The sequence below is a fragment of the Orbicella franksi genome, chromosome 2, assembly GCF_964199315.1.
Source record: "Orbicella franksi chromosome 2, jaOrbFran1.1, whole genome shotgun sequence".
Lineage (NCBI taxonomy): Eukaryota > Metazoa > Cnidaria > Anthozoa > Scleractinia > Merulinidae > Orbicella > Orbicella franksi.
In genome coordinates, this window is record NC_138146.1 from 24,766,879 (window position 1) to 24,782,007 (window position 15,129).

The window sequence follows — 15,129 nt, forward strand, 5'->3', positions numbered from 1 at the left end:
TCCTGGTCTCCAAGATATTGACGGAAAATAAATTGGTCAAATTCTAGTTCATTTTCACCTAACCGAATGGTAGATTTTTTTGGTGGTTAGATAGTAAAATCCAGTGGCGGATCTAGGAGGGGGAGGGGGTCCGCCCTTATTTTGGGTAAAAAAAAAAAAATAATAATAATAATGAATCACAGAAGGAAGAAAAGCCGGCACCTCAGGGCAAGCAAAAAAAACACCGGGGCTCCCCTTAGCTAAAGGTCTGGATACGCCACTGAAATCACTTTGTACACAAACTTAAAATTAAAACTTTGGCAAATCACGCAGTTCACAAAATAGGTTATACCCTCAACAAAGAGGAAGGCGGAAATCAATCTCTGCTTCATAAATATTGATAGGAGTCCTATCTCTATTTAAAAGGCAAAACCTCTCCCTGCTCCTCTCCCCACCCTGTGAGCAACAAACCAATGCGGATCTTTGGAAGAGCCCTTGGGAATATTCTTGCTGCTTTTTTTTCTTGCATGAGAAGGGAGGGGAGGGGTTGTCAAAGCGAGGGGTGCCTTGCAAGGAAATTTGGAAATCCGCCAAGCAAGTGGCTTGAATCGGTCTGATGAACATGTAGAAAGCAGGAGGCCATGTAGAGAGCAATTAGTCAGTGGGGTTCCTTGTCCGTCATATCGGGATTCTACTTTGTCTTAGACTTTGTGAAGAAATTCCGATTTTTCTGCATCCCCGGCAGCGACAAAATATAACAAATCCTGCTTCGATTCTGCCATGGTTATATGTCCCGAATCCCGTAAAAAATTGCTGGTGTACTCCCATGCCGAGCTCCCGCCAAACTGTATTTTCCATCTAACAGAGAAACAAACAAACAAACAAACAAACAACAACAACAACAACAACAACAACTTGGGCGTTCTAAATTTGTCGAGCTATCTTTGTTGATCTTACTATGAGTCTTTTTAATTAATCTGCTTTTCTTTATTTCTATTATCATGCTTAATTTTCATGAACACGATGTTGTTTGCAAGGCAGATTAGCTAGAGGTATTGTTATGCAAAGTGGGGTTTTTGTCGGCATGATTGACTTTTCGATCGTTTATTTATCATGTTTATCAAAATGTCTCAGTTCATATATTTTGGTATCCCCATAGTATTTATTTTAAGGGAAAGTTCTTAGCGAATCCATCGGCTTTCCGCCAAAAAGGTTTGTAAAAGAATTGCGTTCCTTCTGAAGACTTTTCTACTCAAGAACAGTGAGGGTCTGGATACTAACAGTATTTCAAGCAACCTTGGTATTCAAGGAACTTCTGTGTATACACACTGGAAATAGAGGAATTATTTGTTCAGTAATAGCGTGTTCTAGCTGCAAGATCAGGGGACAAAAGATGCGTAGGATTCAGGAGATCTAAGCTATGGTATTATCCAGTGGTTAGGTAGGTTTGTTTGTCTTTTTCGCCTCTTTTTGCTGCGTTTCATTCCGGGATATCTTCGATGGACACGCTGCAATCCGAGCACGCTTATAAAAATTTCGTAAACAAGGTTATATTTGGAATTTCGCTTTTACGAAGCAATCGCTTTTTGAGTTGAACGCATTATTTCATCACAGCTGTTTTCCATTACGTGAAAATCCTTTCATTATGCTTAGCGGAAATTTTCCTAGAGAGAAATGTAGGCTAACAACTTGATGAACTGGTCAACTTCGATCAACACCATCGCCCAAATGAGTTGTGACATTTTTATCTGTTTCCCTTTGGCCTTTTAGAGGTGTTAAACAGCTTTTAAAATATTTGTTATTATAGCAGTCCCCATGGTCATCGGATCTTTGACCTCGGCCAAAATCCCGATGAGTTTTATTGCTGATTTGTCGGTTTCGTGTGATTCTTTATAAAAGGCGCAAATTTTAACCCCATTTTACACTCTTCTCATGAATGAGAAACAATGATCCTCCGTCGTATAATTACTAAGGAGATCTAGAAATTATGTTACATACGCTTTATAATCTTTTTTCCTGTTGCCGAAAATAAAGTCATTAAATAAGCTCTGGTCAACGTCCTGTTTTAAAATGTCTATTGTTTAGCTGCTCAGTCAGTTCATCTACGTTGGCTACCGGTCAGATATAGAATAGAATACAAACTGGCCCCTCTTGTATTTATATGCCCTTGCACCGAAATATCTTGGTGATCTAGTGCATGTCAAGGAAAAACCTGGTTACAGCCTGCGATCAAACGACGGTATGTTGCTATTAGCGCCTGGAGGGAAAACGAAAGATCGGACATTTGCGGTAGCAGCGCCGATGATATGGATGGACTGCTATTAAAAATTGGAAACGAAGTATCAATCGGTTTAAACAGCTGTTAAAGACACATTATTTTAGGTTAGCTTTTTACTGATATCAAAATAATTAGCTCTTGAATGAATTTTTATTGAATTTTTATCTATTTTTAACATGTTTTTTTGTATTTTTTTAACAACCATTGTAAATTTATATCTTTTCGGATTAGTTAACTTTTACTGATGTAAAGTGCACTTGATCATTTCATGGAAAGTCATGCTATAAAAAATTTTATTATTAATATTATTATTATTATTATTATCAATCAATTTTTTAATTTCTGTTTATGTGCGATAATTTTGGCTCAGTTTCTGTCAACAATAGGACTATCTATGAGGGGCAATTTTTTTGGGGGGGGAAATGCCTAAAGGGGGGGATACTTACATAAATCTTGGGTAGGTGTGTGCCGGGAAGGGTCTTAAACCCTGACCCTATTTAAGGATAAGGGACATGAAAAATGATACCCTAATTAAGGTCCAAACCTGAAAAATGACACCCTATTGATGGGGACATCAAAAACTAAGAATAGTGTGAACGGGTCGGCTTTATTTCGTCTCTGTAACATTGGAAGTCAACTGAAGGTTCAGTTCTAACAGATAATTTGTTTTTCGTTTAGCTGGGCATTTACGGACTGCAATTTTCAGTGATACAATTTAAGTACCCTATCTAAGGATCACACCGGGAACACAATTCCAACAGGGGCAAATGATACAATTTAGGTACCCTATCTAACGATCACACCGGGAACACAATTCCAACAGGGGCAAAAATGTTTCAAAATATTTTAAATTAGTTAGAATCTTACACATAGTACATCCAGTAGCTGGATTCTAAAAATTACGTATCTAATAATAACATTTACTGAACTTTTTTATTACTTTATCCTAGATTCTTAAAACAGCTAGTTATGAAGAGGGCAAACACAGCACCTACTCCTGCTATTCAGAATGATCACCAGGCTGTGTCTGATGATGCCACATCTAAGGGAAGGTATAAAAGTGTGCTGTTGACTCCTCAGCAGGGTTCGCCATCATCTTCCACACTAGCGCCAGGGTTTCTACATTCATTTGGATTTGCTAAAACCACAGCATCATCTGATGCCGGTATGTTTATATCAACTTAACTATTTGGAACAGTGATTGAAAATATTTAGATTATGAGCTCAAGTCTTTTATGAGGTGATAGTTGACAACGTCAAAGGCTGAACCAACTGCAGTTGAACCTCCAGTTGTGACCACCTCATGTGAGGGACCACCTCACCAAAATACCAAAAGTTTTCAAGTCAAATCACTATATTTTGAACCTCGTGTAAGTGACCACCTCTTGTAAGCAACTGCAACCACTTTGAGAGCTAAAAGTTTGAAATTTTCTATTGTCTTGAACCTCTCGTAAGCTAACATTTGACAGATAATAGAGCATAAAATGGGATAATAAAGTGGTGCAACATTATCACATTCCTGGGTTGTACAAGAGATGGAAATTTCTCAATGGGAAATACCAGATTTTTTCTCGAAATTGGCTTTTTACATGAATAAAACATTTAAAACACGGGGTAAGTCTCTGCAGTTACATGTACCATATGCTAATGAGACAGAATTTTGACCCAATATGGTCTAAGCTCTCGGAAACAAACACCTCCCGTAAGCAACCACCTAGGCTTGACATTTTGGGTGGTCGCTTACGGGAGGTTCGACTGTATCACCTCATAGAAAATGAGAACAAATAATCTTATTGTTTCAGTAGTAGAATTCTTACTGAAATTTCTTCAAATAACCATTTTCAATCATTTCTTTATTTTGTAATAAACTTCACACTTCAGAAAAATTGCATGGGCTGAATTGCCATTTAAATTTTACAGTTCAATACACATGGACGTTTTGGGGGAACACTGAGAAAAATGGACAACTGAATTCCAGAAAAGACTAAAAGAACTCTTCAGTTATTTTTACAATAAAAACAATTTAAAGTCTAGAAACAATGGATGTCCTTCTTTTAGTCTTTTCTGGAATTCAGTTGTCCATTTTTCTCAGTGTTCCCCTGAAACGTCCATAAAATAATAAAACATTGCCATTTTGTATATATGACCAGCAGGTACTGCACACTAATGGCTGATAGTGTATGGTAGCTTAGCCTATTAGATTATAGCATTTGCGTTAGTATACTGTTAGTTTCCTCTGAGCAAAAGTTAAAGAGGCACAGCCAAGTTGACTATGGCCGTTTTCAAGTTCAGTTAAAGGATGAAATTAACATGTTTAAAACTCCTATATTTAACATAGGATCCAGTGAGTCCAGTGTGGAACCCACCCAACAAACTTCAAGCGTACTTGATGGGAGTGGAAATTGTCAGTAAGTACATTACTTTGTGACCACAAGAAATTTGCCCTTTTTTGTCCTGTACAGAATGTCTTTAAAATCAGGCAGTATTAAATTTCAAAGTACTGCTTTTAATAAATTAGTTTCTGAGCAATTTACTGAACGATGCACTGGCCTTAACTTGCTTATGACTTGTACTAACTTGTTTTTATCAATCTTATGTCCACAATAACAGATCCAATCATTCTGACAGTTTACTGCCAAGACAGGAAAACAATTTAAAGAAAGAAAAACACGTTGATCTCTCGGAGTCACAACTTAATTTCCTATCACATAACTTATCAGAAATTGCTGATAGAATATCGCCATCGAAATATGATATCATGATTGAAACAGACTGCGAACCCTCAGAAACTTTGATGGATGATAATGAAGGGCAGTCCTTACAGGCAGCCTTCTCCAATGCTGAACAATCCCGCTTAAAAACTCCATATGCCAGGCCAAGAAGAGGATCTAAGACCTATGTGTCTAAACAGAAGAGTTTTACCAGGAGAGGGTCTCAGGGCCATCACCTCTACAGCTCCTACCAGGAAATGACAAACAGTGAAGACATTTCTGTGGATACTACCAACATCCTAACTCTTAGTAACCAAGAAGCATTTAAGCATGATAGTGAAAGTGATTCTGGGTATAGTTCATCAATGTCAGCCTCTATTAGCTTGAGTGAAGAAATTGAAGCTTCAAAGAGGCTTAGCTTAGAAAATGGATCTGTGACGGACGTTGACACTGATGATCTCTCAACTGGTGGGGATGATATCGTGAGAAAAAACTCTACTCGCCCACTATTGCGTCAAAGCTCAAGCAATCTTGAGGAAAGGCTGGATTCTTTAATTCATGGAATGTCATCTGAAATTGATAAGCTTGATTTAAATGGTGAATTAACAGCAGGAAAGGAATGCCCTTCTCTAGAAGGTGTATCAAATACCTTAGATGAATCATTGGCAAGTTTTAAGTTATCTTTTCCTGACGATCACAAAAAAGATCAACCCAAGGAAAAATCGAAAGAACTTTCGGATAATTTAGCAAAACCACCCTTTCCTGTTAAAAACAAAAAGATGTCTTCAGATGATAGTGCTTTACCCAGAACGAAAAGCAGTAGAAGACCTGGTGTTCTGCGGCGACGAACCACTTTGGTATCTTTTCGTCCTCCAAAACAAATGACAGTCCAAGAAGGAGAGAGTGACATTGTTGAAATGGATGAAGCTGGTTTCTTGCAGATGTTGACAGACGTTAAATCTTTAAAGACTCAGTTACTAAAATTGAAACGTGAATTACAAGAGGTAAGTTGTAGATATTTTCACAAAAATTATTGTAAATGAATGCCTGCAGCCTGAAAAGTGTTCAAAGCTATTAGCGACCTGTGGACAAGTCTGATACTTGTCTTCTTGTCCTTTAAGTTAAGAGTTGGGGTAAGACTATGACCTTTAGAAGTCAACTCTGTGAAAGTTCTTTGTTATAGTCAGCTGATCAAAAGAAACAGATAGTAAGATTTCAGAGGAAGAGTTAGTACAACTTGCACATTTGTAATGCAAATTGTTCTTATTGCTGTAGGTAGATGTTGTCTCTCCACTGATGCATTCACAATCCTCTGTGGTGAGAAGAGCTTCTTTTTCTGTTGATGCAGATCCTTCAATGGACAGAGCTTCCACAGTTTATCGAAAGGTACCTTTTTCTTTTCATGTGTAATGGGTTTTTTTTTTTGTCAGAAAAGTTTGGGAACGAGAGGATGTGTACAAGTTGTATGACGAACTGTTCAAGATTTCCAAAGAATCTTTACATGGATGTATCTGCTCAAATTGCGCATTGAATTTTAAGATGTCACACAGGAATGTGGAGGTTGTTTGTCAAGTAGATATAAGTAAAATGTCCTCCATGCATATAACAAGTTAATATCATTGTTGCTAAGTTGCAGTTTCCTGGAAATTATTAGGGGATTGGAGATCTGGGATCTGGGATTGTAATTGACTCATAATTTGAAAATAGTTAAATAAATTAATAAATAAATATTAAGGATGATAATTACTACAACTTCTTACTATGGAATGAAACTTAGTACAAATTGCTCTTGTACTTGTTGGTCTTCGTGGCTATTTTTTTTTTGTTAGAGGTACGGATCAAAAATGCTTGATTTTGTAATGAAAAGTGGTGCCACCAAAATAAAATTTTTTTGACTTCTTATGTTGATATGAATAACTGGGACTTGACTGTGAAGAAGGCCTGGGACTGAGGAAAGATCTCACAAATTGCAAAGAGCTCAATCACACCTTAGTCAGCAGTGTTGTGTCTGGCACAGATGATAAAATGCTACCAGAAACCATAATGAATGCTTTGCAAGTTCCAAGAATATATATATTTTTTTGATAAATAGAGGACTTACATGTATCCGCCAAAATATGATGATAGGAGTGATGAGTAGATTGCACTGGTAGTTTGTTCATTAAATGTCAAAGTGTTCCGTCTAAGTGTTCCCATAGTGCTTACCACTATTTTTTTCGTTATTTATTTCAATTTTGATCCTCCATCCTCCATCCTCAACTTGCTATATGTTTTGAATAATAATAATTAAGTGGAGAACATTTTCTGTGTTTCTATTGATTTTTTTATCATAAATCTACTAGTGTTCTATCAGGCATGCCATTCTCTGATTGGCTACACTCACTATCTACTCTGTTGTGGATGGTAAGTAGCCTAGCAGTGTGCGGTTAGATAACGGCAGCCGCTTCTTTGTGTTTTGTATTGTCTGTGAAGAGGATTTAGATAAAGTTTTGAATGACTAGTACTGAATCATACTAAAACAATTCATGGCTTTCATGCAAAAAGGGCGTATATAGCATTTTGGGTCGATTTTTATTTTTTGCAGGATCAAGCTAATTTTTGGCAGACTGACTTGTTTTGACATGAAAAGCATCGTTGCATAATAGTTTTTGTTGATTTGCGCTTTGTTTTCGAGAAATAACATATGTAAAGAACAACTCAGTTTTCCGAGCGGCATCTTTTGGAGTGAATCCTTCAAAGGTGGATTTTGACGCAGCGCGAACTTAAACGGTTACGTTTGGCAGCTTCAACAGCACGATTTTTTTTTTAAATAGATGTTTTGATTTTTGAAAGAAGTAGAGAAATAGACTGGAAAAAAATATCAACCAACCTCGTATCAAACCGGTGTCATGACAAAACAAACTCAGCTGTGGCCTGTTCAGTGCCTTATCTGCTAGTGCTAACGAAGCAACAGTAAGAGAATTGTGTAATTATATAAATAATAAAACTAGCGGCAAATACCACACTTTAGTGACTTCATCGTTTAGCAAAACAAAGGTTTCTTTTGTTTTTTGCTCAGCAAAAGATCTCCAAAAGATACCCTTGGAAAACTGAGTTTTTTGCATACGTTATTTCTTGAAAACGAAGCACAAATCAACAAAAACAGTTACGCAACGATGCTTTTCATGTCAAAACAAGTCAGTCTGCCAAAAATTAGCTCGATCCTGCAAAAAATAAAAATCGACCCAAAATGCTACATACTCCCTTTTTGCATGAAAGCCTTCAATTAGATTATTCACTCTTGGTTTCTATGTTTGATAATTGACTCTGTGCCCTCATCAACTATCTTGGGATAGAAATCAAGAGCGAATAGTCAAATTATTGAATAGAAACAATGAGTGGAGGTAAAGGAGAACAAGAAATGCTGTGGGAACATGAACCAACAGGAAAGGTTCCACAGCTTCTTGGAGTTCTCCCAAACTTTCATAAGTGTTACCATAAATATTTGATTAAAACACAGAGAAAATGTTTTATCTATTTGTTTTAGAAAACAGTTCAAAGAAAGTAATGAATAACACGATTATGACAACTTTTCTGTGTTTTAATCAAATATGGAAAATGACAATTTTAACCAATCAGCACGTGTATTTTCTTTGGGCTATTTTATAACGTGAATTTTTTATACTTTTCACATTCAGAGAATGCTTTTGAGGAGAACAATGACAATGGATGCTGCAGCAATGCACAAGAAACTTCACAGGACTGGAAATGAAACCCCCTCCTCATCAGTGGATGCAGGATCAGAGAACCTGGGTGATATCACAGAGAGATCAGAATCACCGAATAAAACAAAGGAGGCCTTGCCAGTGGCTGCAGCTACAACTGAGGAAAGTACTGAAGAACTGAGGAAACTACGTGAAGAACTGGGAGAAGTGAAAAACCAGCTTGTTGACCTCACTCAAGTAAAGCAACTTTTTTATTGCTGTCCTTTCTTTTGAATTCCCTGGTTTATTTTTCTAAACTTTTTCCTGCTTTTGATCGCCCAATGAAAATCTTATGGTCCTTTTTCTCAAAGAATTTTCTGTTCTATCACAACACATGGTCTGTGAATGATAGCTTAGTGCATGGCTTAGTTTAGTCTCAGTGTTGTGTAGTGTATATATACCAGGGGTGCTAGCTTATGGCAAAAATTGTTTTATGTAAAAAAAATTTTTTATGTGCAGCTTGTGACAGTCACTAAAAGATCAAGTGTGTTATGCGCAGTGTGTTGTGAACAGGAAACATGTATTTAATTTGTATAAATTATTAGAGCTTGTTGTTTCAAGTTGCTCTGAGACATCATGCACCTCTCAGAAGTCTTAACAGGATTGGCTGAGAAAATAACTGAACAAACCACAGAAACAAAGATCTTAGCCCTTAAAACAGTTGAGGTGTGTGAAACAGGGAGCAAATTAAATTACAGGTTCTGAAGAGGTATGTGGCTTCTGGTTGTTCCTGGTGGTTTGCCAAATTTGTCTCAAGACCACTTGAACTAGTCTTAATCAAAATAACACTTTGATAATGTCAACAGGCTTGTGTTCTTGTTAATGCATGCCTTACTCTTGTTGAATAAGATCTCCTGGTTGTTTCTGTTAGGAGAGAAACTCTCTGATGATAGCAAGAGAAGAACTTGAACATGAACTAGACAGCAAGAATCACACGATCAGAATGCTTCAAAAACAACTGGTAAGTCAAGAATAAAGATGTGGCAGTAGGCTGCCGATCTCTCCCCCTCCCCCTTCACCCCTATTTTATGCCTGCCTTGCTGACTCTGGCAGTGAGGTCTGGAGTACGCTAAGAATGCCTTAGTTGGGGCAGTACCCTTTGGGGGTACTGGATGAACTGAAACCATTTTTCTACTCACCATTCTTTACGCTTCTCCCTGATTAGCCAAAGACCTGGAAAAAGCAATGTGTTTTGGGTAAATAAATATCACTGTGCCTCCTTCTACCCAGTAGTTTATGAGTTCTCATTACTGGGGAGATCTTGGGAATAGTTTAAGAAATAACTAAATACTGAGGATGACCTGCTTTAATAAGCTTAGCGTCATATCCCGGGAGGAGTTTCGACTTCGAGTGGTGCTGGATGACGTGAAAATTGTCTCGGGCTAGTACTGATGATATTCCAAGAATTGGAAGAGTCAGCCTTGGCTATGAACATATGACATATCATAACAACACTCCGAAAAGGCTGGCAATCCAGCCCAGATTCAACTCTGACCTTTATTTGTTGGATTTTCAGGAAGCTCAAGACAATCGAGATGAGATAGCTTACTTCAAGAGACAAGTCAAGTCTCTGACAGATCAGATACAACAACAGCAACAGAAGATCACAGAACTGAGATATCGATCCACCAGCCCTGGTCCTGTTCCCTTGGGGACGGTAAGGCTTACAAGATATTCATTGTGATGGATACTGCGGAAATCGCCAAACTGTGGAATGCGCTTCAATTTTTGTACAGTGACCATTGCCACTCTTCTTTTGCCAACCCGCTTTATACTACAGGCTGGTGATATGAATTATAAATCGTGTATTGAGACCAGTTACGTGTAGTTGCTGAAACTGATGTCACTATATCGAGCTTTCACTGAATCAGGAATTTAACTCAGATGAATTGATCAGTTACTGCATCGGCGACAGTTTTCATCATCGTATGCAGCACGATAAAGCTTTCATTTTAGAAAGTCCAATGAAGATATAATCCTCATGAATTCCTTTTTTAGCTGTGCTCTCAATTAGTGCCTCTGACGTGATATTTTATTACTGAACAGGTTCCAAACTTTCAGAATAAAAAGGAGACAGTGAAAGCAGATATCAGGTTTGTTCATTGGACGGGTAGATTGTTGGCATTCATGACGTTTACTCACAAACCATCGCTCATTTCATTCCCCGCGTCGAAAAGGAGGGCTGTGATTGGACATGAAAATTCCCTACTGGAGATGTAAATAGTAGTGTATTCCATGCAGTGTTTCTGACTGGTTGTAACTTGTTTTCAAATTTTCGCGCGCGAATTGCAACCAATCAGAGAGGGTGGGATGATTTTTTTGCGGGAATCACTGGCTTCTCTCTGTGAGGGATAAAGGGGGGTGACTGTTTTCTAAGTTAACGAAACAGCGAAAAAGAGGGGTTGCGGGTAGTCTAATTGATTAACTGTTTTGTTTGTGCTTCTTATTACTGTCCTTTGTAATTGCATTGCTTTTGGTTTTCCCCGACCCAAACCAAAAAATTTTTAAGGATGGTATTTTATGTGGACAGATCCTGGGGGTACTCCCTATAACGACCTCTACGGGTAGGCTCCGCCCAAAAGGAGGCTTCAGGTACATAAAAGGGTAGGGATTTCACAAGCTGAGGTATATAATAGAGTAGGGAAATCCGGCATTTACGTTTATCGTGAACGGAAACTGAATAAATGATACTTGTTTTTTCGGGAACGGTAACTGAATAAATGATACTTATTTTCCCGTAGTATTTATTTACTCCATTCCAAGAGTTAAGAAACGGGATGCCGTGTTCTTAAGTAGGGCCGGGTGGAGCCTGTAAAAAACTTTGTTGAGTACCCCCCCCCCCCGGGGGGGGTAGATAGACAACAACACAATGTATTTGCTTTGTTCTTCTTTTGTCCAGGAACCGCCTGAGAGATGCCTTTGTGAGACATTTAGGAGAGTCATCAAAGGTTAGTAGCTTGTATTGAAATGACTAGTTCGAGCTGAGCACTGACGCAGTTAAATGAATTTATCAATACTAATTTCCGCCGCTTCCTCGTGTCCCGAAACAGCGGCTGGTAATCGAGCCTATAGTAAATCGTTTCCTCGAGATACGTTAATTTGAGAAGTAGAACACGGCAGCATAATAGAAGCATGCATAATAGAAGCAAGGTCCCTTACTCTGTAAAACGGCTTGAAATTCTTCCGGAATCCATGGAAAAAAGAATAGGATATAATAAGATGGATTCAGAAGTCTTTAAAATCTGTGAGGCTATATTAGCACGGAAAGAGTCCTCTAAAGACCTGTAAAGGAGCTGTGTCAAGGATAACTAAGGATGGCGGCGGATTTCGCCATTCTCGTTCCCAGAGGCCGCGCTCTTTTTGGTCAGCACCAAGAATCGCGACCTCTGCATGGGAAGGTCCAACACAGGAAGTCCGCGATTCACGGACTTCTTTTGCTCTACGCATACTCGGAGTCAAGTTTGACAAATCGGATTGGCTGAGAGTACGAAACGAATTCTCCGCGCAAGTTCAGAAAATCGGACCCCGCCAGAGGTCGCGATTCTTGGTGCTGACCAAAAGGAGCGCGGCCTCTGGGGACGAGAATGAATTTATTCAAGTTAGTCATTCGTAATTTGTCTCAGTCTTCCAAAGTCTTAGCCGTCCTTGTTTCTTTTTGGTCTATTATTGTGTCTGTAATGTATGTTTTCTTACAATATTTTAAGTCACCAATTGCACCTACCTTGCTGCCTCTGCCCCAGTTCCCTCATTGTAAAATTGAATGGGAAGGACGGGGGCCGCGAGGTATTTATGTAATGGTAAAGTGCCTCATCCCCAGCTCCTGATTTCAAGAGCTTTTCACTCGATCCCTACTCTTGGTTTTGCTTGTTGCAGCAATTAGAGCTCAAGGACGAGGCACATCACCACCACATCATTATTGAAAAGCACTTTAGATATATCACTTGCACTATAACTGGAAAGGGCACGGTCACCACGCACCTCACATTCATCTTTGAACATGTAACGAGATATATTCATATTGCGTCCTGTTTTCAGAGTCACGTTCAGCTGAGCAAATACATCCAGAAAGCGGAGCAGAACATCACCATGGCTCAGAAAGGTCTTAGCTCGTTATATTCATCACCCGTCCTATCACCTCACGCCAGCACCGAGCATCTGCCGAAAGGTGGTCTTCACTGCACTTTACATCAGTCACCGCCTCATCCATCTCACACACAGACGTAGTGCTCTCTCACTTGACTGTCACGCAATGTTTTTTTTCCAAAGGGGTTAGCATTGTTTGACAGTACCATCGCAGGGAGTTTTCGTATCGTGACACATCTTTTTGAGCGTTGCGTGACCTCAGTGTCGCACTATGCCATTCTAGGGAATAACGTAGCCACTTAAATCATTTCGTCGTGCACTTTATCACTTTTCTGTCAAGACAAGTTTGAAATTACGTGGCTTTTCATAACACTTTTGGTGCCTTGGTAATCCCCTTGCACTTGCGTTTATCACTCGTTCTATTTGCTATGGCACTATATACCAAAGCGTGAATACACATTCTAGATCACCTAATTTGATGACAATCTCTTGCACTGTTTATTGGTACTTACGGAACTCTTGTTTAACTGGTCTGAAGGCCATAGAAGTCCGCTTACAAGCTCCCTGGTTTTATGAGCCCGCTTGGTATATCCCTCTCCCACTCCCCACTTTCCCCTCCTCCCCTACTTGTGAAAGCCCAGAGTTTGTAAGCGAAATTCTAAAGCAGTTCAGGTTAGCCAAGGACATGGAGGTTTACGTGACGTTTATGTCTGCTTCGATCGCGAGGAGGATTGAAAAGGTCACGCAAACTTCCGCTTCGAAAACTTGTTTTCATTGTTACTTTCTTGTTTCAGACAAATCGGGAGCTTCGTTCGAAAGATCCGATTCCCAATCAAGCGTTGAAAGAAGCCAAGAGGATTCGGATGGGCGAGAATACGAATCAGACTCTTCTAAATCACGCAGACAAGGAAATTCATCGTCACACACCGGAAAAAGTAACGAAGATTCGGGATCAGAGGCAAGAAAATCTGGGAGAAGAAGCGTCGCTCGTCTAAGGACTTCTGTAAGTCAGGAAGAACCTGATGGGAGAACGTCGGATTCAGATTCGGAAAGGTCAAGCAGATTGCGATTAGCGTCTTCATCGCCTGAAGGAGACACAGAAAAACTTAACTGTACGGTTTTAGAATTAAATTCCGCCACCAAAACAGGAGTGCGGAAAGATAGTACAGATTCAGCTAAAGGAAGCAGACCCTCCTTACAACGCCCAAGAAAATTGTCACGGTCAAAATTATTGAGCAAGATAGAGTCTTCTCCATTGTCGCATTCATGGACGCCTGGTGCAATTGAAAAGATTGTAAAATCGTGGAGGGAAGCTAAATCGCCTGAGGCGCAGGATAAAACTAAGGAAGACGATAGCAACCTTAAGCATGTGTCTCACGTTCAGTTTCTTTGAAAAACGACGCCTGACAACTGCAACATCGTTCGCTCAAAAAAAGGTTGGAAATGATAGGGAAATACAAGAGAGAAAATAGGGATTCGTAAAAGGACTATGGATGGTCAAAAAAAATCGATTGGCAACCTTTTACTCACGTAAAGATTCTGGACATTTTTTATAGAGAGATATTGTTGTTTACATTTCTGAGAAAACCACCCGGTTTCTTGTCCTTTGCGTGAGATTTCGACGTGGAATATTTGAAATTTTTCAGTTTTTAATTAATCTAAGAATTGAACCAAGATCTCCGGAAAAAGGTACTTTTTATGAAAAAGAGAGTAATAGAATAAAAGGAACTTTGATTTCTTGGGCTGTTCTTTTCATTTTTTTCGGACAGAGGGCTCTTTCCACACTCAGTTCCCGCTATAAGGCCCTTTGAGAGGCGGCATAGGGATATTTAGGGAAAAAAAATGATGGGATACAGGATATGCCGGGGGTGGGAATTGATGGAATATGGGATATTTAATTAATTAATTAAAATAATTTTTGAAATTGGAATCAACGGCATACGAGATCGGATATTTAGGCCAAGACTAAACGGGTTTTGGGATACTCAGACTCCTCTCTCCCGCATTGAATTCCTTACCAGCTGGCTACGAGTAGTCCCTAGCTCTTTCGCTTGGTCCGTCCATAATTAGTCCCCTCTGCTAACTATGGTCCGTCGTGCGTGACGTGTAAGAGAACTGCGAGAACAAAATGGCCGCGCGAGGATTTCGCGAGACCTATTCTTCTTCCAGCTTTACGTGTATATATACAGATCCTTTACTTACGATCATGCTCGACGGACTTAGCGAGAGAGGGACTACTCATAGTCTAGCCATTTTCTTGTCGGTCTTGTTCCACGAACGAACCCGTGTGCGAAAGAAGCAATGACATCCCTAGAAAAGTATACTTTTCGAAGAG

The 15,129-nt window shown here is 39.3% G+C and overlaps 1 protein-coding gene across 4 annotated transcripts; it reads left to right on the forward strand.

The window, feature by feature from the left end:
- The first annotated feature begins 1,049 nt into the window (after positions 1-1,049).
- LOC145478794 (uncharacterized) lies at positions 1,050-14,531 on the forward strand. Of its 4 annotated transcripts, none has more exons than XM_081456961.1 (12): positions 1,050-1,420; positions 3,208-3,422; positions 4,596-4,665; positions 4,868-5,972; positions 6,244-6,354; positions 8,646-8,909; positions 9,583-9,672; positions 10,228-10,368; positions 10,758-10,804; positions 11,611-11,659; positions 12,747-12,979; positions 13,589-13,671. In XM_081456961.1, exons 2-11 carry the CDS (start codon positions 3,227-3,229, stop codon positions 12,933-12,935), a joined length of 2,262 nt encoding a protein of 753 aa, XP_081313087.1. In that variant the 5' UTR covers positions 1,050-1,420; positions 3,208-3,226; the 3' UTR covers positions 12,936-12,979; positions 13,589-13,671. The 4 variants fall into 4 exon arrangements, with proteins under 4 accessions (XP_081313087.1, XP_081313086.1, XP_081313084.1 ...); XM_081456958.1 differs by having other exon boundaries at positions 1,058-1,420; positions 12,747-12,876; positions 13,589-14,531; XM_081456959.1 differs by having other exon boundaries at positions 1,059-1,420; positions 12,747-12,810; positions 13,589-14,531.
- Positions 14,532-15,129: the final 598 nt, after the last annotated feature.